The 24,369-nt window shown below is 39.6% G+C and overlaps 1 protein-coding gene across 1 annotated transcript in view; it reads right to left on the bottom strand.

Annotated features, from left to right (window-relative positions):
- Positions 1-24,369, bottom strand: part of negr1 (neuronal growth regulator 1) — a 142,439-nt gene that overhangs the window by 44,201 nt on the left and 73,869 nt on the right. Inside the window, 3 exon segments of the mRNA XM_020596587.1 lie at positions 1,946-2,094; positions 8,174-8,294; positions 19,164-19,295. Of these exon segments, the coding sequence (XP_020452243.1) occupies positions 1,946-2,094; positions 8,174-8,294; positions 19,164-19,295 (402 nt within the window).

Genomic DNA, 24,369 nt, shown 5'->3' with positions numbered 1-24,369 from the left:
GGGGGGGGGGTGATAAAGAGAGAGAAAGAGAGACATGGGGGAGAGAGGACAAAGGAGTAAGAAAGTGAGATAAAAGAATCAGATAAACAAGGCCATGACAGAAAGACAACAAGATAAAGACAGGGAATGGAAGAGAGAGGAGTCAGAGGCGGCAGCACAGGAAGCTGCCTCCTCTGTCTGTTCTCCTCTGTCTTTGAGGCCTCACTAGTGTCACATTAAGATCATTCATTTGAGGATTTGAGATGAGCCTTTGATCTTCTTTGTGCATACACAAACAGGAGCGTGGAGTGCTCCTTTGACAACTGCCTACTCTACAGAAATATCTTTTTGTATTCTGAGTCTCTGGCCTGATAGGGACAATGTTATTATCAGAGGGTGCAGCTCTAACTAATGAATAATTTAATTCACTTGTTCATATTTCATCACTCAGTACATTAAATTGAATTTCTCCACTCATACTCACTTTAAAACATTGTTAGAAATATGTTCCCCAGCCCCCTTGTGGCCACTGCTGTTTTTGCGGCTTCGTGGGCACAGCAGGTGGACAAAACTAAGGGAAGTGACTCACAGTGCAGAACGGCAAACACCTATAAGTTCAGTATAGGGCTCATGAAGTTTGTGAATGTGTGAACAGTGGATGGGTACTGGAACATATCAAGACAAAAACGTGTATTGTAATTTGAGGAATGAAAGCGTGGAAACCACTTCCCATAGAGAATTATAATTTCTGTGATTTGACATAATTTTACTTTAATAAAGTATGGAGAACTTCAGCCACTGAAACCAGTAACGCTGTAATAGATTAATAACTTTGTATATTATGCACTTTGAACAGTATGTCTGTGCAAATCTAACATGGGCGAAAATGAATTCTTCTTAACAAAAGTAGTGCATTACCATCTGGTTAGCATCCACTCATGGGCCTCTTACTCAAAAGGTGCACACCAGTGGAACCCCTTACATTTTTTAAATGTAGGGCTGTTTAAATACTAATGTGAATAAAGCTCCCCACCTCCCAAGATCTCACCCATGAACACTGCCACTTGGGTTTGCTGGAATGCACAATCAAGCCAGAGGTCCTGTGACACAGTGTCTGGACCTGGGTTTCTCCTGTCGTGTGCAGGTCTTTTGTGTTTCTTTGTTTTTTTTATATACATATATATATATGTGTGTGTGTGTGTGTGTGTGTGTGTGTGTGTGTGTGTTATCTTTGAGGCATTTTTGCCTTTATCTATTATTTAAGTGATCTGCAGAGAGGTCCTGCGAAAAGATCAGCCAACGTCACGCAGACACTGTAGATATAGGCATGTGGTACACCACACCACCACCACTTGGCTATCAAGGTGCCCAATGCTTTGCTGTTTCAGTTTTGTGGTGTTTAACAAAATATTCGGATGTGTTTTTTCAATACTCTATGAAAGACTATTTCCCTATATTAAGTAAGTCATGCTTCATAAACTCAGATAGATACTGTACCTCATGGCACTGTGGAACCTATGAAAGAGCCACCTCTCAGAGCTCTTTACAATCTGAGTCATAGTGCTACTTGGCATTCTACTTAGTGTGACTGACCTCTGGAGCGGGCTTTGTGATTGTAACCTCAAAGCTAAATTTCTTCTTCGAGGTGGTGTTTGTGTTCAGTACACTACAGATGCAGTCTTCAAATGCACACACACACACACACACACACACACACACAAACACAGACTCTACAATAATAATACACAACCAACATTTACAAAATTGATGACTAGGAAATAAGAAACCACTTCTTCTGATGGATATGTGGGCACCCAGTTGCAGCATTGAGTGTCAATTTGGCTTTAATCATATATCAAAAATGCTGCAGTAAAAATGAAAACACTTCTCAGGGCACAAACTCCCAGACACCCACAACACTCTGTCAACCCAGTCTTCACCACAAGCAGGTAGAATGACAACTTACGAATGAGAGGCATACTGGCATTAGCCGTCCCTAGCTTGTTGGAGGCGACACATGTGTAGTTCCCGTAACGATCCTCTGTCATGTTGGTCACTGTGAGGATTGATCTGGAGCTGACGTTCGTGATGTCGATGCCCTGGCCCTTGATAATCCTGAAAACAGAACACAATCACAACAAATGAAGCATTTACTTCTCACCCACACAGAGGGCTCTATTTTCCTGCCAGTGCAATTTCTGCATGGCCTCATTTGCAGTCGTTATGCAGTTTTCTTTGGGGGCATGTCTACTTTTTGTTGCACCTTGGTGTGTTTGGTATTTTCCCACCATGAATGAATGCGCTTACGCTGAGGTGGGAGGAGGCGCGGTTGAGGCCTGTGCTAATTAGGCAATGCAGTGCAATTTTGATGTATGTTTTGACCTGAAATAGTGATAACAATAACACCTGTTCAGACCACCTCATCGAATTCACAGGTGCATTTGTAATTTTCCTGACAAGCACATAGGCTGGAAACCATGAGATCGGGTACACTCATGCATTTTAATGGACACATTAACTTAAAATTAAGCCTCAAATCCTCAACTGATCTGCTGGAATTCACTCTGAATCATTTATTGGGTATCATGAAGATTATTTTTAAATCTGATAAACTAGTGCTCAGTTTGTGGCCACTGATACGAATGTAGTCAAACAGTGTTGGTGTGTGTCAGGACGCACCATCTGTAGCCTACTTACAGGACGCAGCCAGAGGTGATCTGCAGCCAGTGTTTGGGAATCCAAATCCATGTTAAAAATTAGGCATAATAACAAATGAAAGCAGCTCATGAGCCAAGATAACTAACAAACACCCTGCAGACATTTCCATTAATCCTGTTACGCAGCAGGTAAAGTCAGTCCGACCTCACTGTGGCTGCTGTCACTGTTAGGTTACAGTCTCATCAAATGAACACGTTTCACACAAACGTACCTTCGTTACTACTGTGGGAATATACATTGTGTCTGTTTTTGCATTTTATGGCGATTTGATCAGCTTCGAAAGCAGCTTGTAGTTGGAGATAAAATGAGTGATACATCCACTGGCTGTGCACTCTGGTGGACCACATTCACTTTTACCACAAGCACAGCGATTACAATATGATTATACCGTATTCTTTTAAAAACAGTGAAACATTTACAGAGTTACATGTGAGACTCCTGTGGATTTCATGCACTGGATGCAACTGTGAGTAAATTACACTATATAACTGCTGCTGGTTACTGGACCAGAGACTTTATTTCTTCCATGCACAAACGCTGGTCAGTGATACTGGCCGACTACTGAGTGAATATTTATATGCGGTACTTCTACATAAATAGTTTTGGGATTGTCAATTTAAGAATGGAGTACATAACTGGCAGGATAAAATGATACAGGGAAAGGAACTCCTTTTCACATACTGTATATATATATACAGTGGTGTGAAAAAGTATTTGCCCCCTTACTGATTTCTTATCTTTTTGCATGTTTGTCACACTGTAATGTTTCAGATCATCAAACAAATTTAAATATTAGTCAAAGATAACACAAGTAAACACATCATGCAGTTTTTAAATGAAGGTTTTTATTATTAAGGGAAAACAAAATCCAAAACTACAAAACCCTGTGTGAATAAGTGTTTGCCCCCTAAACCGAATAACTGGTTGGGCCACCCTTAGCAGCAACAACTGCAATCAAGCGTTTTCGATAACTTGCCATGAGTCTGCCACAGCGCTGTGGAGGAATTTTGGCCCACTCATCTTGGCAGAATGAAAACATCTTTCCTCTCATATATTTCTGTGTAATGACATCAGTGACATCAGCCAGTCAGGTTTCCGCCCTGCTCTTTAAAGGGGATGAGAGGAGCTGGTTTGATTGGACATAACTAAAGCCAGCCCCAACTTCACCTGCTCACAATGCATTCCTCCATATAATAATGTGTGCCCCCCCCTTACAAAATTCATCTCGTGCCTGGAGTTTAGACACGAGTTTAGCACTGCGCCCTCTTGCAGGAAAATAGAGCCCAGAGTGTCAGCGGTAAAGTGGCATGAGTCAAAATGGTACAAATGTTTTTCTTCCTTTAGCGGATCTTCAGAATGTATAGTGCTTCATCACCCTCTTCAAACAGATCTATTTATCCCTTGGTCTGTCACATCTGCCCTGGAGAGGTACTTTGAAGGACTGAGAGGAGAGAGAAATAAGGGGAACCAGCTGGGTGCCACTTGACATGTTGTTTATCGTTTAGTTGCAGGTGCAGGGGGATTACAATAAATCCTATTCCAGTTGTGCATGTGTATGTATATTGACGGATGTTTAATTGTTTATTTTGGTGGTTAAAATGATCTTTAATAGTGTGTAGAGAATAATTTTTACTTTGAGATGGCAAATGCTGCACATCCAGATTACGGGATTATTGTATACATTACAGTTTGTTTTCAATAGTGTGGTATGTGTTTCTTTTACATTTGGCATTATAAACCATAAAAACCTCCAGAGAGAAGACATGTTTGGCTTTACTGTGGCTCCCCATGATCTCTAGCTTTGCTCAAGCTGCTCTGAGAGGCACTCAAGAGTTGAAACACTATGTGTGACCTTATGTCCAGCAAATATCCACAAATCTGGTGTTCCCTCTCCCACAGTGACTTCCTCAAATGTTAGCTGAACATTCACTGATAATCTGCGCAGGTGTCTCACATCTTCATTAGTTCACCATCAAACTAGTCAATGCTCCCCTCTGTCAAAATGAACACACACACACACACACACACACACACACACACACACATAAACACTCACCCACTTCCATTCAAGAATAAAAGCAGTGATGCAGCAAGAGAAAGATTTGCTTGTCAGAACTGCCACACTACTTCCTATAGAGACAAACTGGTAGCAGCACTGATCTGATGGTAAAGCTGCAACAAAACACAGCCAAAACAAGAAATGGCCTTCAATTCACTAACAGTAAATGGGCAATGAAATAGTCATAGCCGGTGTTAATGTTGTACAGAAACATACACATTCTCTTTTAGTCCTTCAACTGATGTCTTTTTCATGATGAGTAGTAAATGAAGAATTCACCATTTATCCATGTAAGAAGTCACATAAAGCACAAGTCCTTGAATTAAGTAAAGACTAGAATCATGCCAACTTGGCTCCTTAGCAATTTGAATAAATTGAATCCACCCCATAATTACAATTAGCACAGTGTGAGCTGATGATTGAAATTGTGCTCACCAGGAGTGGGTAAATGATGGGTAATGGGGGTAATTTGGTTTTTAAATTCAACAACTGACACTTGAATCTCAACTGATTGATGCATGTGCAGTGAATGATTTAAGCCAGTTGCCAGCAAACATTTTATTAGGATGTGAGGTGAGGACAAGGCACAAATGACTTGCTGGAACATTTCTGTCACCTCTCCCCAGAGACCGGACAAAAGAGCGAACAAACAAATGCGAAGTCTCAGGGAATAGGCAAACAGAAAAAGACACTCTAATAGTGCAACCACTGTTATCTAATGTTAGCATAGGACACTACAACTTAGAAAACAACTTTAAACATATTCAATCTTGTGGACCTTCCTGAAACAGTATTTATAAATAATAATTATTCAGCAGAATGTGCTTCCTTTTTCACAGCAGATGTTTGACTTGTCATGGTTGGAAGAATCAGGTAATACAAATCTCTTTAACAGTAGCTCAGATCCAGTAAGCAATGCCACTATGTGCAATACCAGAACCCTGAAACTAGCTCACCTAAATGAAACGTAGTCATTTTTCTGCTATGATATGCCAAAATGTCTACTGTGTAACAGGTCTATACAGGTTTCATGGGTTATACTGTATCAGGACAATTCAGATTCTGTCAATCTTAAACAAAATATGCAATGCTTTCCAAGCACTGTTGAAACTTTGTGCCACTTGTCCTATCTGGTAAGACACTGACTGTGCATTCATATTTATACTGGTGCATTAACCCTCAATGTCCCCTGGATGCAGCTGATTTGCATTCAGACTTCATTGTGGCTTCCACAAAGGATCCACTGCCATTCTAGCTTGTGTAGTGATGGCTTACTGGTGGCCTCACATGTAGCTGTTTTCTCTGCTTCACTGTCTTTAAGTGCTAGTTCTATTTATGTTGGGCCAGTGTGCATATTTGAAGTGTGAAATTCACTTTGAAGGAGCACTGAAGAGCCAAAGCATTATGACCAACCGCTGCCTAATACGCTGTTGGTCTTCTGTAATTCTATCAAAACAGCTCAGACAAACGAAGGCACAGACTCTGAGTGACCTCCGAAGGTGATCTGAGGTATTTGTCATCACGATGTTAGCAGCAGATCATTTAAGCCCTGTAAACTGTGAAATCGAGCTGCCATGCGTCAGACTTCATTTTGACAGTAGCTGTGCACCGCTGCTGACTGGGAGCACCTCATGAACCTTGCTCTAACCCGGTCAAAGTTGCTTAGGTCTGTACACCTACTCATTTCTATTTACTTACTGTCTAGTATATTCCAAACCTTGACATGTACCACTGTCACATGATAATAACTGCTATTCGTGTCATCTGTGAGTGCTCATAATGTTTTGGTGCATCTGTGTAAATGACAATATCTATTGATATCCACATGGATCTAATATTTAATGATCTATTTCATTTGTTTTGAACTATATAAATAAGCAGCGAAACTAATTTCATGTTTCCTGCAAGCTTTGTAATGCAGGAGAAGTAACATTGCAGTTTTTGTTCTGCAAAAATTATGTACAACCTACTGTTTAGAAAATGCAGTGCTGTGCAAGGTTTTACGTACTTTGAAGGCATATATCCTTATCCATAATGCAATACTATCAGAGAGGTGTCTGAATGGTCCCAAATTCATTCTGCAGCATGGCAATAACCCAAAATATACAGTCAGTCATAAAGAAATATCTTCAGGTACAAGGAGTCCCGCAACAGATTATATGGCCTGCACAGAGGCCTGATCTCAAGTAAGTCTGGGATTACACGAAGAGACAGAAGCAACCGAGACAATCAAAATCAACAAAGGAACTGCAGAGAGATGTATGGAACAAGCTATCTGCACAAAAACTGCACAAATGTTTCTAGGAAAATATGATCTATTTTGTAGGCAAATAGTGTCACACCAAATATCGCTTTGATTTAGCTTGGTTCTGTTTACTGAACTTTGTAAGACGTTAACTGATAAATAAGACTATTCAGCATTGCTGATACAAGCATATAGTACAATGGTCTTATAGAATATTATCCAATTCTGCAGATTTGCAACCATAAACAATGACACCAGTAAAATTCAACATACAATACGCATTAATGCACCTGTAATATACGTCCAAAGTCATCATATATAACAGTAAAACACAATTTTACAGTAAAACACAAAGGTCAAAGGTGATTATACTTTGTACTTTTACTTAATTAAGGTTTTGAATCAATGACTTTTATGGTAGTGTATTTTTATAGTATGCTACTGCAGCATCAGTTAAGTAAAGGATTTGACCACTTTTTTTTTATTTTATTTTTATTTATTAATTCCAAGCATATAATAAAACAGATAAGGGGAAAGAAATCATAATCAATATATACCTCAAAACAACCAGAGAAAACCCAAAAAAGAAAAGAGGAAAAAAAATGTCTCATGATGATAAATGATCATTACATGCTTGCAAAGGAGTAGAAAGAAGTAATACTTATCTAGTTCTACCCCTGATAATCCAAACTATGATTAACCCAACTCAAGTGTTAAGCTAAACGGCTACACTGGTTAAATTCCCACGGCCCCGAATCACTGCATTCCTTCTAGCCAGAAATCACAATTACACAATTAATAACCAAATTATATACCACTTCTTCACCCAGTGACTTCATAGGAAATAATGCCAAGATACACAGCGGGTAAGCAGTTATAACATGTAAAGTACAACTACAAACCAGGTCATAATTCAGCTGCAAACATACTTTTAGTATGCCTGTATAAAAAAGACCAAAAATAATCTAAAGACGAACTAAAAGACATCTGAAATGTGGCACAGATTGTCTGAAGACACCCTGCTTCCGAAAGTCTTCCGGTGGACATTGGAACCAGGATAGAGCCACTGTGTGACTGAGCTCTGACACAAAGAAGTTGCATCCAGTGGACATCTGGGGTGATACAGCCAGCACACATTGTCAGCAGAGCTCATACAATAAAATAGTACTCACCTCTTCTCACCCTTGTACCACTCGAATGTCGGAGAAGGCACAGCAGCCGCCTCACACCTTAGATTAGCTGGGTGTCCCACGCTAGCAGCATGGCTTTTCATCTCATGGATAGCTGGGGCAACTGGAGAAAGCAAAGATAACAATATCTTAGCATGGGAAACATGTCAGTCAAAAGAATGATAGACAAGCACAACATTACTCTAAAGGAGCACAAGATCACTCTAAAGAAAAATCTTTAAGTGACATTCAGACACTGAGCACTGGGGAAAGAGGGCTGTTGAACTTGAAAATGACAACCTCTGACATCCTGGTCAGTGCACACATTACATAGTGTATACTCAACACTCAAGTCTACAGAGGCGGAGCTGGGGAGGGCATCCATCCCCAGTGTGAGGAAAATGAAATGAATTGTAATGCATGGTGATAAATGGCTTAATGGAAGTTCAAAGACTCAATGGTGGAGGCAGGTTCTGTGAATGCAAAATGAGTCTCCTTTCATGTGCTGAAATGTGCTGTAAATCTCTGTGCCAGTGTCATGAAGGCAGCTTTACATTTGGGCAGATTCTAAAGAAGTCCGGTTCTTTTGTACTTCAAATATTTACCCCTTTTACAGTAAAACAGTTTTGAAAGAAAGAAATTTAATTTATAAATTGAGGTTATATAGACTTACAACAATAGACAAAACCAGCCAGACAAAAGAATTCTAATACTCTTACATTTCCTTCCACCGCATAGTGTGAATAAAAATGTTTTACTTGTAACATTTGTATTTATTGGTCATTATCAGAGTAATACTGAATTCAGAAATTGTGGAGGGTGGGCAAAATAAAAACACCCTCCTGAGGGTGAGAAGTGCTTGTCAGAACTGAATGTACGCAGTGGTGTTATTGCCACTGGTTACCTGCTTCTTCAAAAATCTGAAGCTGAGAAACATGAAAATCAATCATAATAAAGCACAGACATCAATCTGATATTGTGTGTGTATGCATGTTTATAACTGTTTTAACTCTAAACCCTGAAACATAAGAAGTATGAGCAGGTACCTGAGCAGATGGACAACCATCTGACCTACATTACAAGCTAAATTACTTTGTACCATTCATGCAGTTTCTAATCAAAAACATATGGTATGCAGAAAAACCTGCAATTTTATAGTCGGTCCTGCAGCTAGCAGTAAATTACCAAGTCATGTCTGAAAGTGAGATGTGGGCTAACTAAATCCTTGACATTGAGCCTTTAAGAATGACCTGTCAGTCAGAACTGTAGCCCGAATCCACTGTACAGGCTTGGCCAAGAACTTGCAAACCTTTAATTCCAATTGTACTTGGAGATGTCATAAAAGATGACCTCAGTACAGATTCCTGCAGCTTCTCTGGACAACACAACCCCAATGTAGTAATGAGTATCAAACTCCCAAAACTGCAAATACTGATAAATTAATTCAGTGAACACTGAATGGTCTGTCCTGCATGCACAGTGAAGTGACGCAGTGCTCTATGATGATGGATGCCCTTCCACCAACCTAGAAGAGGTGTATGTTGATTTTCTGTCCTTGCATATATAATACTGGTATTCCCCCTTTTTTCCATGGTTGGCTGAATAATCCCAAGGACTTGAGACAGTGAATCAAGCAAAACGTTATGCTAGGGCTTTTCTTGTTCATTTATAGCTGTATGAAATGTTGGGTGCCCTGCTGTGGGGTATTAGTAGACCTTGACTGGATGTGTGTGCTTGCTGTGGGCCTGCATCCAAAGGTATGAGCACTGGCTTCAGATCTCTATCTGTTTTCACAGCCAGCATTTGAGATAATCACTGTAAAAAGACAGACTGCTAAAAAGTTACAGGCCCCCTCAGCATCTTTTTAGAAGAGCTACAACAACCTTCAACAAAGACTAAGTTCAAGTTTGTGACATCAGACCGTTTAGCATTTGACTACTCTATGTGCATCAGAGAAGAACCATACGATGGTTTAAAAAAAGAAGAGAATAAGGTGAGAAAAGTTTACCAGTGCTCTGCCGCACAGAAAGGAAAGCCAATAACAAGTATAACAAAATCAAATCAAAATCAAAAGGAAGTCAAGAAGGAGGGAACGTTTTTACAGTGCAGCACAGGAATACAATTCAAGTACGACAAAATCAATGAGGTACGCTGACCGACAGAGGCTTAGTGAGTCCTCGTAATCCTCCATCGGTGTCATTTTGCAGAGCCATTGATTATCTAAAGCCTCTGAAAGTGCCAGGGTGACCTGGTTGTCGCACTGTACAGTTACTAGGACAGTGGACATCGTGTCTGGCGCAGGTGTGTCAATATTTGAAACCTCACACATGCTAAAACAGGGAACACAAACCACTGGCGAATTGTCTGTTTAAATTTGCTGTTGTATTTGTCTCTTTGGAAAAGGGAGCATTTTGATGTGTTGTTACCACCTGGATCAGCTACTTGCCAAAAAGAATACTGTTATTTCTTCATTTGACTCATTAGAACTTGGACTGCTGTACCCTGTCAGAAGTTGGTTAAAATCCTGGCAGGCAAAAAAAAACAACAACAAAAAAAACAATTCAGTAATCAAGAATACTAGAGGCCGCCCCTGCTGTGGTGTAAATGAGGAATGGTAACTACGACTATAAACCCAAATTTCCTCTTAAATGGGCTGGTGCTGGACAAGCATATGGAACATGTCATCTTTGAAGGACACCTCTAATAAATGTTCATTAGACTAAGGTTCTGCAAATGTGGTGAACAGACATATAACTTAAAAATATCCCCCACTGTTTTGTAGGTGGTCCAAAATGCTATAATTTTACATGCATATCAACAACACGTCCTTCCAATTTGAATCTTGGCATTAGGATCTGTTAAGACAGATCACAGCCATAAAATACAGTCCAGTCCAATAACTCCAATAATTTCATCTTGCTGGCATGTTCTCTATCATCATATATTGTGCAATACACCATCAGGATTTGGAGAGTAATGCAAAGTACTGCACTAAAAATCACGAAGGCCCAATAATCCAGGTAATTTAGTGTATAAAGAATGCTGTGGTGGTGCAGTAAATCATGCCTGGAGTTGTGGTGACTTCACCAGCTAAGGGTGAAAGGTTGGATCCAGGAATAGCACAGGCACAGTAAAAACTGGGTGCTGCAAGGCCCGCTGGGTGACAAATACCCAGCTCTGGGTTGATCACATTCCATTACATCTGCATTGTGCGAAGCTTGTCATCAACACAAAGACGATGCCTCCAATTGTACACCTCTACAATGCGCATGAATAAGCATGTTGATGATCAATAAGTTGTTTCACCTTCTCTCTATCTAATATTAATGGACCAGGTTTGTTGAGAAAGCAGTGCACCTTCATGTGCGGGGCTTCACTGAGTCGCTTGCCTTAAGCAATCCTCATGTGACTATTAATGATTAATTGGTGTGCTTGAAAACTGAATATGATTTATTTAGCTACAATCTATTGTTTGCCAAGAGAACCTGCAGAACGCAAGCTTTTTAATTAAAAGATCAATTAATAACTCTACCTCTTCAGCCAGATTTGAAAATGAGTTTTCATTGCAATTAAGAAATGGACTCATCAGTGCATGACTTATCAGCTTACACACAGAGACACTGTTCCCCACTGCCATCTGTAGGCTTCATTGTCCTGTGTTTTTTGTCAGTCAGGGAGGGTTCTACTGCCAAGATTTATTAATTCATTAAGATTTCTATTCAGAACAGCTAGGGAACATTATGTTCCTTCTTTTCATACAATGGAATGCATATAAATAACCGGCTTAGTGTGCAGAACAGTGTGGATCGACAGCACCAGGGATTCAATCTATTGTCTGTGTTTAACAGTAAAAGGTTCCGGGTACACAAATCCCTACCTGTCTTACTAAATACATGCATGAGATGGTGGGGTGTACTGATGAAGACTACTCTACAACCAGGACACATGGGAGCATCATTAATGCATTGTTACAAGAGTGTTTAGTAAGTCACCTCTGGCTGTATAAATATACACTTATCAGCCATAACATTATGACCACCTGGCTACAGGAGTCAATGCAGCAGTTGTTTGGCACTTGTGTCACTTTGCAGCTCATTGTGCATCATCTGTGAATCAGTTTTCCTCCACAGTTCTACTGTCAGGGAGAGCACAAAGTGTCAACCATTCAGTGAAAAAGCTATGTAAAAGGAGTGAAAACTGTGGTCTAGATGTCATATCACCACTATAGCCACCGTATGTTTCTCTTCATAGAGACCTAGTGCACAGTATTTCTCATTTTCAACCATTTTAACAAAGATTCAAACTAAGTGGAATCTTTTGAAAAGGATGAATGACATTTACAAGTTTAATCTACAGTATATGAATATCAGTAAGCCTTGGGCGTCCATGACCCTGTCACCGGTTCACTGTTTGTCCTTCCTTAGACCATGTTTAGTTGGTACTAACCACTGCAGACCGGGAACGCCCAACAGGACCTGCGGTCTAGGAGAGGCTCTGACTCAGTCGTCAGCCATCACAGAGTTGCTCAAATCCTTACACTTGCCCATTTTTCCTGCTTTCAACACATCAACTTTGAGGACTGAATATTCACCTGCTGCCTAATACACCCCACACACTGACGGGTGTCACTGTAATGAGATAATCAATATTATTCAGTTCACCTGTCAGTGGCCATAACGTTATGGCTGATCGATGTGTGAAACATCCTCATTTAAACAGTTTAACGTCAGTCTATAATGTTAAAGTTATTAAAAACTGCAGACTAAGCTTAAAAATGAAGTCTATTTTGAGTGGTACTAGCAAGAACATTTACTCAACATTTATTCATGCCTCATAATAAGCAAAGAATCCAAATAGCAATCGAGGCGAGAGCTTTGAAGCGATGTAGAGAGGTGGGTTTACATCCAAACAGCTCGAGGGCACTGGCTTTAAGTCTGCTTAGGATTGGATCAGAATCCAATTCTAGGAAGCCTTCTTCTTTTGAATTGTAAGCCACAGTATTTCAGGGGATACCTCAAACTGTCGACACATGCTCAGCTGAGACTTTGTGCCTGATGTTAAAACAGTCCTAATAACAGATTTTATTGAACTGTGGAATGAACATTTATTCCACCTTTGATCCAACAGTGGAATCCACCACTATGCTGGGGCTGATCTGGACACACACTCACATGCGCACATTGTATGTAGGACACGTGTCTTATCAAATCTAAATGGGGTGTAATAATTCTTAATAAAAAATTGCCAGCACTGTGCAAACATGCTCACACTCCGCTCAGAGTTGTTTACTTTGTGATCATTACTTGACATTGCAGTACTGGGTGGTCACGAAGATGTGTCTCTAAACCATAAGTAAACAGGTTTAGCCTCATATTTATTCGAGATGGTCATGAATCCCCTGAACAACTCTGTCAGTGGAGCCAGAAAAGCATGTTGTGGGTCTATCAGAGCAGGGCCTGAATTCCAAATACACTTGAGTGACTGGGGCTTTAAACGGAAAGGCAGGTTCGTCACAAACAAAAGATAGGTGATTGGGGTGCCCCGATAGCTGAATGGTTACAGCGTGATGAACCATGTACACATGCACTGTGCATCTGAGATGTTGGTGGATTGAGCCTGGCTGTTGACATCTGTCACAGGTCAAACCCCCTCCCCCCTGGTCTCCCTCATTTCCTGCCTGCCTACTGCGACCCACTAACTAATAAAGGCAAAAAATGTACCTGAAAAATAACTTTAAAAAAAGACAAGTGATGTATAGAATTTGCATAATTCACAGCATGCCCCTGCATTTCAATTATGCTCAGAGGTCTATCAAAACTATAGCTGTAATTGCTTACAGAAATTCTAATATGCCAGCTCATAATCAATTAAAAATGATCACAGTTTTGTTGGCCAATTATTGTAAGCAGGAAAGAAAGTGAGGTGCTCTTCTTTTTATAAACACAGCCATTGTGACTGTGTGAGCAGAATTCACAGCTGCAGGATACTGGAGGAGGAAGGAGGCGTACAAATAGCTGGCAAACTCGGAAGCACACAGGGCACAGCTTCACTCTGCAAAGCAAGTGAAACCTTGCCATGAAGGAACAGAAGTGATGCTGAAGAAAGACAGAGAGATGCCTGCACTGGTTCAAACTTGAACCCTACATTAAAACAAGAAGGGAGTTCATGGAGAAAAAAGAAAATAACAAAGTTACATATTGTTTGTCAGAGGCACTTAATTAAACCTCCAGATGTGCGTGAAACACCAAGCTATTATAATGCTTTATGGAGAGATACAGTACTTACTACAAGTCTGAATGGTCTGCTGTAACTTTCCCAGAACTGTCTCTTACATAACCAGTGAAAAAACAAAAGAAAAAAAATGCATCAACATAAATAAAACATGAAATAAACATGCAATAAACATTTACTGTATTTCCTGCAAACTGACTTTAGCTTTGCGATGATCACATTGATGGAGAAAAACAATGAGAACATCTGGCATGGTTTCAAATGGTTTTATTTGAAGCATCTGAAACAGTGATAAGCAAATGTGGCACAATAAGACAGTTGGTTGTCTGTGTTCTTTCCACATGTGACTCAAGTTTGTGCAAACTGTCAGATCCCATCTTTCAACATGATGCTGTTCAAACCCTGTAGTGTCACTCATCCGATAAGCAACGAGAGCAGACAGCTGTCTCTGGAGGGAAGGATCTTGCTAAACTACAAAGGAAGGTCAGACACCTTAAGTTTTTGTTATTGTTTTACCTGTATGTAGGTAGTAATGGACGCCTTCATTCTACAACTAGGTGGCTTCATTAATTAATCAAACACTGCCTTTTTATCTCAGGTGGAGGTTTTCCACGGTGGTTTCCTTCTTGCTCATCCCTCCAACTCAGCCACCTAGATGTGATATTTATGCCTTTGAGTCACACTGTGCAGTGAGAATTTCAGCCAATAACTGCACCCACCTGCAGTGAGGATGAATATGTAAATTTGAAAAGTAGGTCAGAAATCAAATTTTATCAGGTAGAATCACTGCTGAAATATCCTTCTGCCAAGCAGGGCTTTTTAGCCAATCTGATTCAAGTGTGACCTTCTGGATGACTGCCACCATTCAGGTTTAGCTGATAAAAGTACACAGTCGCCAATCATTCATCACCGGAAGTATAAAGACAAGAGTTACAGGCAGGCCAGTAATTTAATTAATGCTGTCTGATTAAGGTAGTCATTTGAGCCTTAGAAAAATTCAAGCCCAGGTTACGTGTAATGGACTTAACACTTGGAAATAGCTGCACAGTGACAATGCCTCATCATATCACAGAAAGCCAAATGGCAGGCTTAGTGTTATTGCAGGCCTGGTCTTTTAAAAACTCCAAACATGCTAGAGCTTAAATTTGTTTTCATTAAGTTGGTTTGCTTATTTTAATTAGTGGCCTTAATCTGCAATTAGCCCAGAGGTCAACTATACTCTCATCTTAAAAAAAGGTAGGGGGGGGTTTGTTTTGAAAGCAGTGTAGATATGTATTTAATTAGACTGTTCACCCATAAAATGTCAGTGTTACTCAATCCTGTGCAGTCTAATTTAAATGACAGAAGTGTAGAGAAATAGTGCAGATAAGACTGATGTTTGTGACATAACTGGTAACAACAAGGACACTGACAGGATCTGATACACTTGACATGGTCAATGCAGCAGTCTCCTAAAAATGTAACAACAAAATTAAACTAAGAAAACTTATATTCCCATTTTTTGTCATTAGACTATCATAAAAAAGTAATTTAATTCAAAATCACTTTGTTGGCTGATAGAAGAAAACTGACACCTGCAGATCTTAAAAAGCTGAGAGGTTGATTTAGTCAGCTTTATCACAGCTGTGCACTACTGTATATCCATGCCATAGACTGTATAAAATGGATGAAGTGTCACCGCTTCTTGCCTCTATTTAAGAGTGAAACTAAAATATCACGAATACGGGAACATCTTGCTTTTGTGACGCATTTTGCAAACAGGTTCTGTGCAGTAGCGACCAGAGGTATATTCTTATGAATAGAGTTACTGAATAGAGTTAAACACACCATCACACACACAAACCAAATGTCCTGTGTCCATAGTTCTGTCTTCCATGTCCTGTCCTGTTAATGTGCTTTGTTTGAACTGTTCTTTGAATTTTCAGATCGACTCCTGTCCCATCCACTAACATGGAGAGGGCGGGGCAGGGTTTATGACCTATACTGCAACAGCCACCAGGGCACAATCGACTTGTGGCGGCTTCCCTTTGGGGAGGTTGTCACATCATTCATGTTTATGCACAGTCTATGGTCCATACAGTGTAATATTTTTTAATAAAGTTAATTTCATGCTTCTTACTGTGTAACTACCCTTTCTTGTTTGATTTTTAATGTCAGCTAATGTCTTTATTTTAATTGAAAATTTGGCACACAAAACCCTCATCCTTACCCCACGCTCCTGGGTGCCTAGTGGATAAAGTCTAATTTGTGACAGTAGAGCATGAATGATACAGTGGATTGGGATATAGCTGAAATGCTTCTCTTTTTCCCTCACAGAGGGAGGATTGAACCGGGGTAGAGAGAAGGCAGTGAAGAGTGGCCACCAGCTGGCCGAGGCTCCGCATGCTGTGGCCATATCAGCTGCTCCAATGAACAACTTTAATTTATCTGTTCTGTCCCCTTATATTTGTAAATGAGCACAAGTGCCAGAAGTCACCATATTAGAAAAAGAAGGATGAGGCAGCTTTCATTAAAAAATGAAGTGATGAAACACAGACACAGCCACATGACACAAAGAACTGAAGATGGTTTTAAACAGCCATGTCTTGCTTCCATTTGGAGGTGTCAACAACCAGAGTTTCTTTTTGTTGCTTTAACATCAGTGACGTTTTGTTTATGCAGGTCTCATAGTTGCACAGCACTTCGAATGCTAAATAGTTGCAATAAAACACAGGAGCTTTCATGTGCGAGGCGCTTGTGAGGCCAGAAAAGTCTCACTTTGTGGAGCTACATGTTGGCCATAGCTCAAACATGATGTCAAGAATTATGAAGTATTTATAACTGAAAGGGGGAGCGCCCGGAGATTAACACAGACACAGGCTGCCCCATCACCTAGGCTAAAATAATTACTGCAGACAGATTTTGAATAAAGACTTGTCATAGAGACAAAACTGCTGCCAGAGAGAGTTCTGTCCACTGGAGCCACTTACAAACACTGTCTGATTAAACCAGAGTCTCTATATTTAATGATAATCATTTCACAAAAATGTAAGACCTACGTCACTTTATGGATTGTAATATTTCTAACTCTCAGGATCGTGAAAACCTTTTAACACCTACTGGATTATTTCAGAAATGTATTGGCATTGATCTTGCAACAGGCTGTTTTACTTAGTTCCTCATATAAAATTATTTGAAGATAATGGTTTTCAGTGATCATCAGCTCTAAAAGTCTCATTTCAGATGATTCATTCAGCATCCTGCAACTTTAACAGTGTCAGCGACATTGACAGTGTTCAACAAATTGTCTATGTATGGTATTATAATCCATAGCATTTCCAGCAAAGACTTGTGATCTGTTGCAGTTAGGGTGGATGCTACATAGTGGCTCAATTCTTCAGTCCAGAAGACAGAAGTAATGTTTACTGCTACATCCTTTGTATTAAAGGCATGTTTGTATTTTTGTAGCAAAGAAACAAATTATGCCTCCGCTGTACTGAGAGGATTATGTAAAACATCACGTTAAATAGAAACCACAAACAGTTTTCAGAAACCAGTTTATAAGCCATTAAAAATAATTAAAGGAGTCTACAATTCTTCTCTGTGGTACAAATAAATAACAAAGAATGAGTAAGTGATTAATGACAGGAACAGCTCTGTAGCCCTGTCAACTTCAGATAACAAATACTGCCTCAGCACTTGACCAACTGCAGCACACTCCCACCCAAAGCATCGCTCCGGTGCTCAAGCTGAGGTGACTTTGTCTGACAACAAAGGAAAGTCTTCCTAATCAATTCACTCAGTTTGGATATTAAACCTACGAGCTGCTGCAGTCTGTCTTTAAAATATGGTGTCTGACTATGACATGCCTTATCAATCACTGTGAATATCTCCTTTGTTCTGTAACATAAAGACACTGCCAGTCAAAGCTTCAGCCTTGGACCCACATCTCAGCAGAGCTATAAATAACTGGCCTCTAAAACTCCACTCAGGCCTAGCTCATTAGAGCCAGGCATTACACAGAAATAATGGCCACAAGACTCGGGTATATAATGAAGCCAGAATGAAAGCTGTCTTTAACACAGAAAGGTGGAAACACTGTACAAGCGTTATTGGACTCAGTGTTGTCGTGAGAGAATTAAACTGTCAAAAGTATGAAACAACATAATTCTTTTCTTGTGTGATTAGCTTTCAGGATACGTCTCAGAAACGGGGCCAGGAGGAGCCTTTTTTTCTGTCACTCTTCCTCTCTCCTGTCTCAGTAGCTGACTGCCTGCTAAAAGTAAGATTTAGCATAGGGCATCTATGCAGAAGCCTCCGTGAATAACAGTGAAGTAAAGCGGCACTTTTAAAAGTAAAGGGAATGGCAATACTTGTCAAGCACCCATTCCAGCTCCTACTTATGAATAGTGATTTCCATGTGACCATGACAGCTAAAGCCCAGTATCATTCATTAATGCTCTGGATCCTCATTACTGTCTCCTCTCACTTTTGAAAGACTCATTACCTGCATAATGGAATAGTGCTTAGAACAGTCAGACCTTTCCTTGGTGTGAATTAATCACCTACATGCACAGACAAAAAGGGAATTCTCACATTAAATATTAAGAAACTTCAAGCTATAGCTTTCACTTTTTCAAACTTCTAGAAGGTGTACTTTCTTGAAGTGCACCATCAGGGACATGACACTGGTATCATTGAAGGCTGCCCTAGTGTCTTTCAAATGTCTGTAAGGTCAGTGCTGAAAAAAAGGAAGCAAGGAAGAAGAAAGAGACATACTTACAGTTGACTGTGACTTTTACTGTTTTGGTGTCAGGAGAGGCGATGTCATTTAAAGCGCTGCATTCATAGTTTCCAGCCTGGTCCCTTGTGATGCCGGTGATGTTAAGATATTCGCCACTGTCATACTTCTTGGCTGAAAAAGAAAAATGGAGGCAAAGTACTTACACCATGTCTACAAAGAATACAAACACAGCACACAAACACCCAAATATATGCCAAGTTTTTATATATACAGCTTTTCTGTAGCCCATTGTTATTGTGTGGAAAGCCATTATTTGTGATAAAAAGCTTTCAATTTGAAGCCTGAGTAGAAGATGCATTGCGCCAAGGTATTGTATTTACCTTCCATGCATCCTAAAGCAGCAGCGGATTAGTAGTGCATCAATCCATTCATATTGATTAGGTGTCACGAAATAAAATAATGGTGTATTCCCAGTCATCTACTCATTATTTGCTTAACTCCAGACCATGCAGTTAGAGCTACTTCCTGGAAGACATGCAAATTCAATGATTCAATCATCATGTGGTGCGGTAAAGCAGCATGATGGGAATACTGGCAGGAGCGAAGTGCACCTAGAGAGTGGGCGGGACTGCAAATCCTCACAAACATATCGACTCCAACTAATAGAGAAGCTAACTAACATAGTTACATCATGGTGATGAAACACCAAGTGCAGAGAATTTACAGTATATGTATTCCCAGTTATTTTATATCTGACAGATGTTAGCTGGTTGAAGTTGTTGACTGGCTGAAAGGACATGTGTATGCTAGTGCAAGAGTGACAAAAACATTTCTGGAAATAAAACTGAGGTAATACAATTTTATTCAGAACAAAAAAATTTATTCAGTTTGTGTCAATCAATAGTGCTAGACAGTTGTGGAAGAAGTACTCAGATCCTTTACTTAAGTGAAAGTCACTTTCAGCTTTTTCCCATTAGGGGTCGCCACAGCAAATCATCACACTGACTGCATTTGGCACGTGTTTTACACCAGACGCCCTTCCTGACGCAACCCCGACGAACCCGGGCCGCAGCGGCGAGAGTGCTGCGCCTTAACCAATGGTCTATCAGGGAACCTCCCCAGATCCTTTATTTAAGTAAAAGTATAAAAGTATTAACATCAAAATATACTTACTATACAGAATGGAACATTTAATATTAATGTATTATATTACTGGACTATAATTATTGATGCATTATTGTGTACATCACATTTAATGTTGCAGTTAGGGGGAGACAGATTTAACTAGTTCATATGCTTATAATGTGAAGTACTCATGGGCAACTTGTGCATTCTCCATCAGAGAGTCTTATGATTATGCCATATATCCTTTATTAGTCTGATTCTGAAAAATAACAAGTAACTAAAGTTACAAAATAAATGCAGTGGGTTAAAAGTATTTTAAAAAAATGGTGTCTAAAATGTACTGAAGTCAAAATATGAAGCAGAACAAAATGAAATGCTCAAGTAAAGTACAGATACCTCAAAACTGTACTTAAGTACAGTACTTGCTGCTGCTAGAGGTCTTAGCATGGGTATTCCACTCCTTATATTCACATTAGAGCTGCAGTGACTAGTCCAAATAGCTAGCAAACAAAATGACTCAACATTATTAGTAACTATAACTAATATCTAACTATTAGTAATCAATTAAACATGAATCATTCCAGTCCTCCCCTGGCCCCACCTCTTCAAATGTGAAGATTTGGGGCTTTTCTTTGTCATTTATAATAATAAACAAATATCTTTGATATTTAGAAACAAGTTATTTGAATACCTGCTGCTTGTCACCTTTGGCTATGAATAGGATTTTCACTATTTTATTGATGTTTTATAGACAAAATGCTTAATCCATATTAAAAAGAATGGTTAGTTGGAGCCCTATTTCACATATTAAAACTGACTGCAGTTAAACAAAATAAATTTATTCAGCCTTGAGTGACATTTAGCTGTGAGTCAGATTAAAGTCCCAGTCTTGGTAATGAAAGCCAATAAGCCACCCACAGATGATCACAAAATATTTTGCATCTTAACTTCTTAATCATCATACATAATTTATAATTTCATAGATAGATAAATAATGAAAACCTATTTGACTGTGTATGCTTATAGAATAAATGGTTATAGGACCCCAGCAGGCAGCACTGTGTATGTAAGAGAGTGACTGATTCTCCTCTGACCAGAATTAATTGGTGCTCATTGTTAAATCTATTTATATAACCACTATTACCAGGGTGGTTATATAAATTATAAATAAACCATTACCAGGGTCCTGAGCCACCATTACCAGGGTGGTAATGGTGATTCATACTGTTCAGAAAAGCCACAGAAAACTGACACTGACTCAGCAGAACCTCACAAAAGATGAGCCAGAATCAAGACAACCTGTGCTTCAAGAATGGAAATACTGTCATTTCCTTCTGGCACTCTCTGTAAGTGAGCTGAATTCTTATATAGTGTAATACCACCTCCTTATTCTGCAACCCTAGTGGCTCTTTATCTGCTAACTACTATGTCAAACTACTTGAAATGGAAGGCACTAATGATAATGAGCTTTCCTGTCTCTTCTCACACTGTTGTGGTGGCAACATTGGAGTCCAAGAGTCTTGGCAAGGATACTGGTGGCTAAACAGACAACAGCAAAGGAAAAAAAAATGTTTGAAAGACTGGTCCATAAACCATCATCGAATGTGACTGACAAACAGACCCACTAATATGCCAAGAGAGCATAGGGACTGAGACACAACACAAAAGAGCTCTATTTTTGTGGTGGTGCCTAGCACATGGCTGGGCTTTGCACCAGTGCAGAAGCAGTTTTTATTGAGTGAACACAGTACAGTAAATCCAAAATAAGTTAATGCATTTAAATGAATTTAAATTTAACTTATAAAGGTTGGCCAAGGTGTGAATTATTCTTGCTGTAGTTTCAGTCATTGCTTATAAGTTGCCTATAAGTACAGTGCTGAGATGTACAGTATAGTCTCAGTAGCATGACTAGAATCCAAGTTATGACAGAACCAGAGGGATCAGATACAGTGTTATCTGTTTCAGTGGATAAGTACAGACGGGTGACAAATGAAAGGAAAAACCAACAAAAGGGGTCTTTGTAAGGTTTCAGGCCACCACATGCCACCAGAAGAGCTTCAGGGCACATTGGCACTGATTCCACAAGTCTCTGAACTCTACTGGAGAGATGAACACCATTCTTCCAAAAGATATTACCCCTTTTTGTGTTTTGATACTGGTGGTGGAAACGCTAACATGTCAGTCCAGAATCTCACATAGGTGTTCAACTGTTTTGAGATCTGACTGTGAAGGCCATAGCATATGATTCACATAACCCCTTGCACACTACGAACGGGAACATTGTCATCCTGGAAGAGACCACTCAGGGTTTTCTCCTTTAATTTGTCACCTGTCTGAGTATCCTGCTAAGCTCTACTACAAAAGCATGCACCTTTATTAGTGATAAAAACACATCACACCTTCCCTAAGAATATGCAAATGAGCAGTGAAGAAAAAGAACAATTTGAAGAAGAATGATTCGAGACATATGTGTTTATCCTACCAGTCTGCTGTCTTTCTCATAGCAATAATGCTTATAAATTAATACAGTTAAAAAAATACTCTCATTGTTATTTTTGTGGTCTCATTTACCATCTCTGTTGATTAGGCTTCATTTCAGCACCAGGCTCTGTCAATATTATGACCTAATAAAAAGACTTAAAATTTGCATCAGAGAGGCATCAATGTGTTCTCTACGCCCTGGAATTGATCATCAGTGCGATTGCCACAAAGATTTAAATTGGCCTTATATTTGCATCTCTACAGTAGACTTCTGAAAAAAAGTATTTGAATGTGTCCCTGCCATGTGTTTCTCTGTGTGCTTCATAGAAAACATCAGGATGTATTCATGTAGCCGGTTTGTGTCAGAAGTACCCCTCATGACCATTGCACATGACACATCTAAAATCAAATATATTCATTTTAATGAATGGTGCGAACACAGCACATATGTAATTTTTTTGAACCTTTAGCAGCTGTATTACTACTACATGTCTGGCTTGTTTACAGCATACAGTGATCAATGCTACAAATCACATTACAACTGCAGACTTCCAAAGAACTTTATGTCTGTGTAGATCCAGTCCCAACCCCCCCTACACTAAGTAGCACTACACGGTTGACCTACACACTGGTCTTAATGCACAGTTCAATTGTATTTCACTGTAATGGGGAATTATGATGCTCACTATGTGGAAATCCACTGTGTGCACTTGTGGTTTTTTTTTGTTTTTTTTTTTTACTACAGCAATGAAATCAAAAGCACTGACCCATGAGGCTAAAAAGCATGCTTCATACGTCCAATACCGTTTACCAAATGGCTGGATAAAATGCAGTTCTTTTCCACAGGGGAGCACAAGAACCTTTTGTCACATTCTAGGAAACAAAACACATCATTTGGCTGTATAGGGCATGCTAGAGCAATCAATGTTCAGCAAACATTAAATAAAAATGAAACTCATATTTGAAATATAATGTATGACTCATGTTCTGTGAAGATAATGCAGTGGTATGGTTAAATCCACAGGGCAAGAAAAGAGAAGGATCTCACAAACCCCTGCAAAATCACAAACTGAGAGCAGTTTATTTGATTATGAGCTGAGTATTACATTTCACTTCGATGTAATTTTCACACAGAACATATTTAAATAGTACACTGTGAAATGAAGTAAAGGCGGAGTCTTTACTGGGTTAAAACACTGGGCCATTCTGACTAATAATGTCATCCACACCTGCTTATAGGATATTTAAAAGTCAGGGTGTGGTGCAATCATATCGTATCACATCTTATTGTATTGTAACGTGTTGTATCGTATCATGTCCTTGCCAGCAGAACCCACCTTCACTCTACTGGACATATCTGTGTCATATGATACTGCCTCATTTTGTTTGATCTGAATCAGTTTTTTCAAGGCTGCTCTGTAATGCTACCCTAGGGGTTATTCTAGAAAGCTGGTTCCACAAACTCTGAACTTAATCATGAAGTCAACCAATCCTGAGATGGGAAACTCTGAGTGTGTTCAGTCTGACCTCAGCGTGCGCATCATGCTAAACAAAGCCATCATCAGTGGAGCAATACTAAGATTCACCATGGCAATGGGTAAATAAAAACCAGAGCTGCCATTTTAATCCAGCAGCACAA

This window comes from Monopterus albus, unplaced genomic scaffold (genome assembly GCF_001952655.1).
Source record: "Monopterus albus unplaced genomic scaffold, M_albus_1.0 scaffold31.1, whole genome shotgun sequence".
NCBI classification, from domain to species: Eukaryota; Metazoa; Chordata; class Actinopteri; order Synbranchiformes; family Synbranchidae; genus Monopterus; species Monopterus albus.
This window is presented reverse-complemented; position numbering and strand designations above follow the sequence as displayed.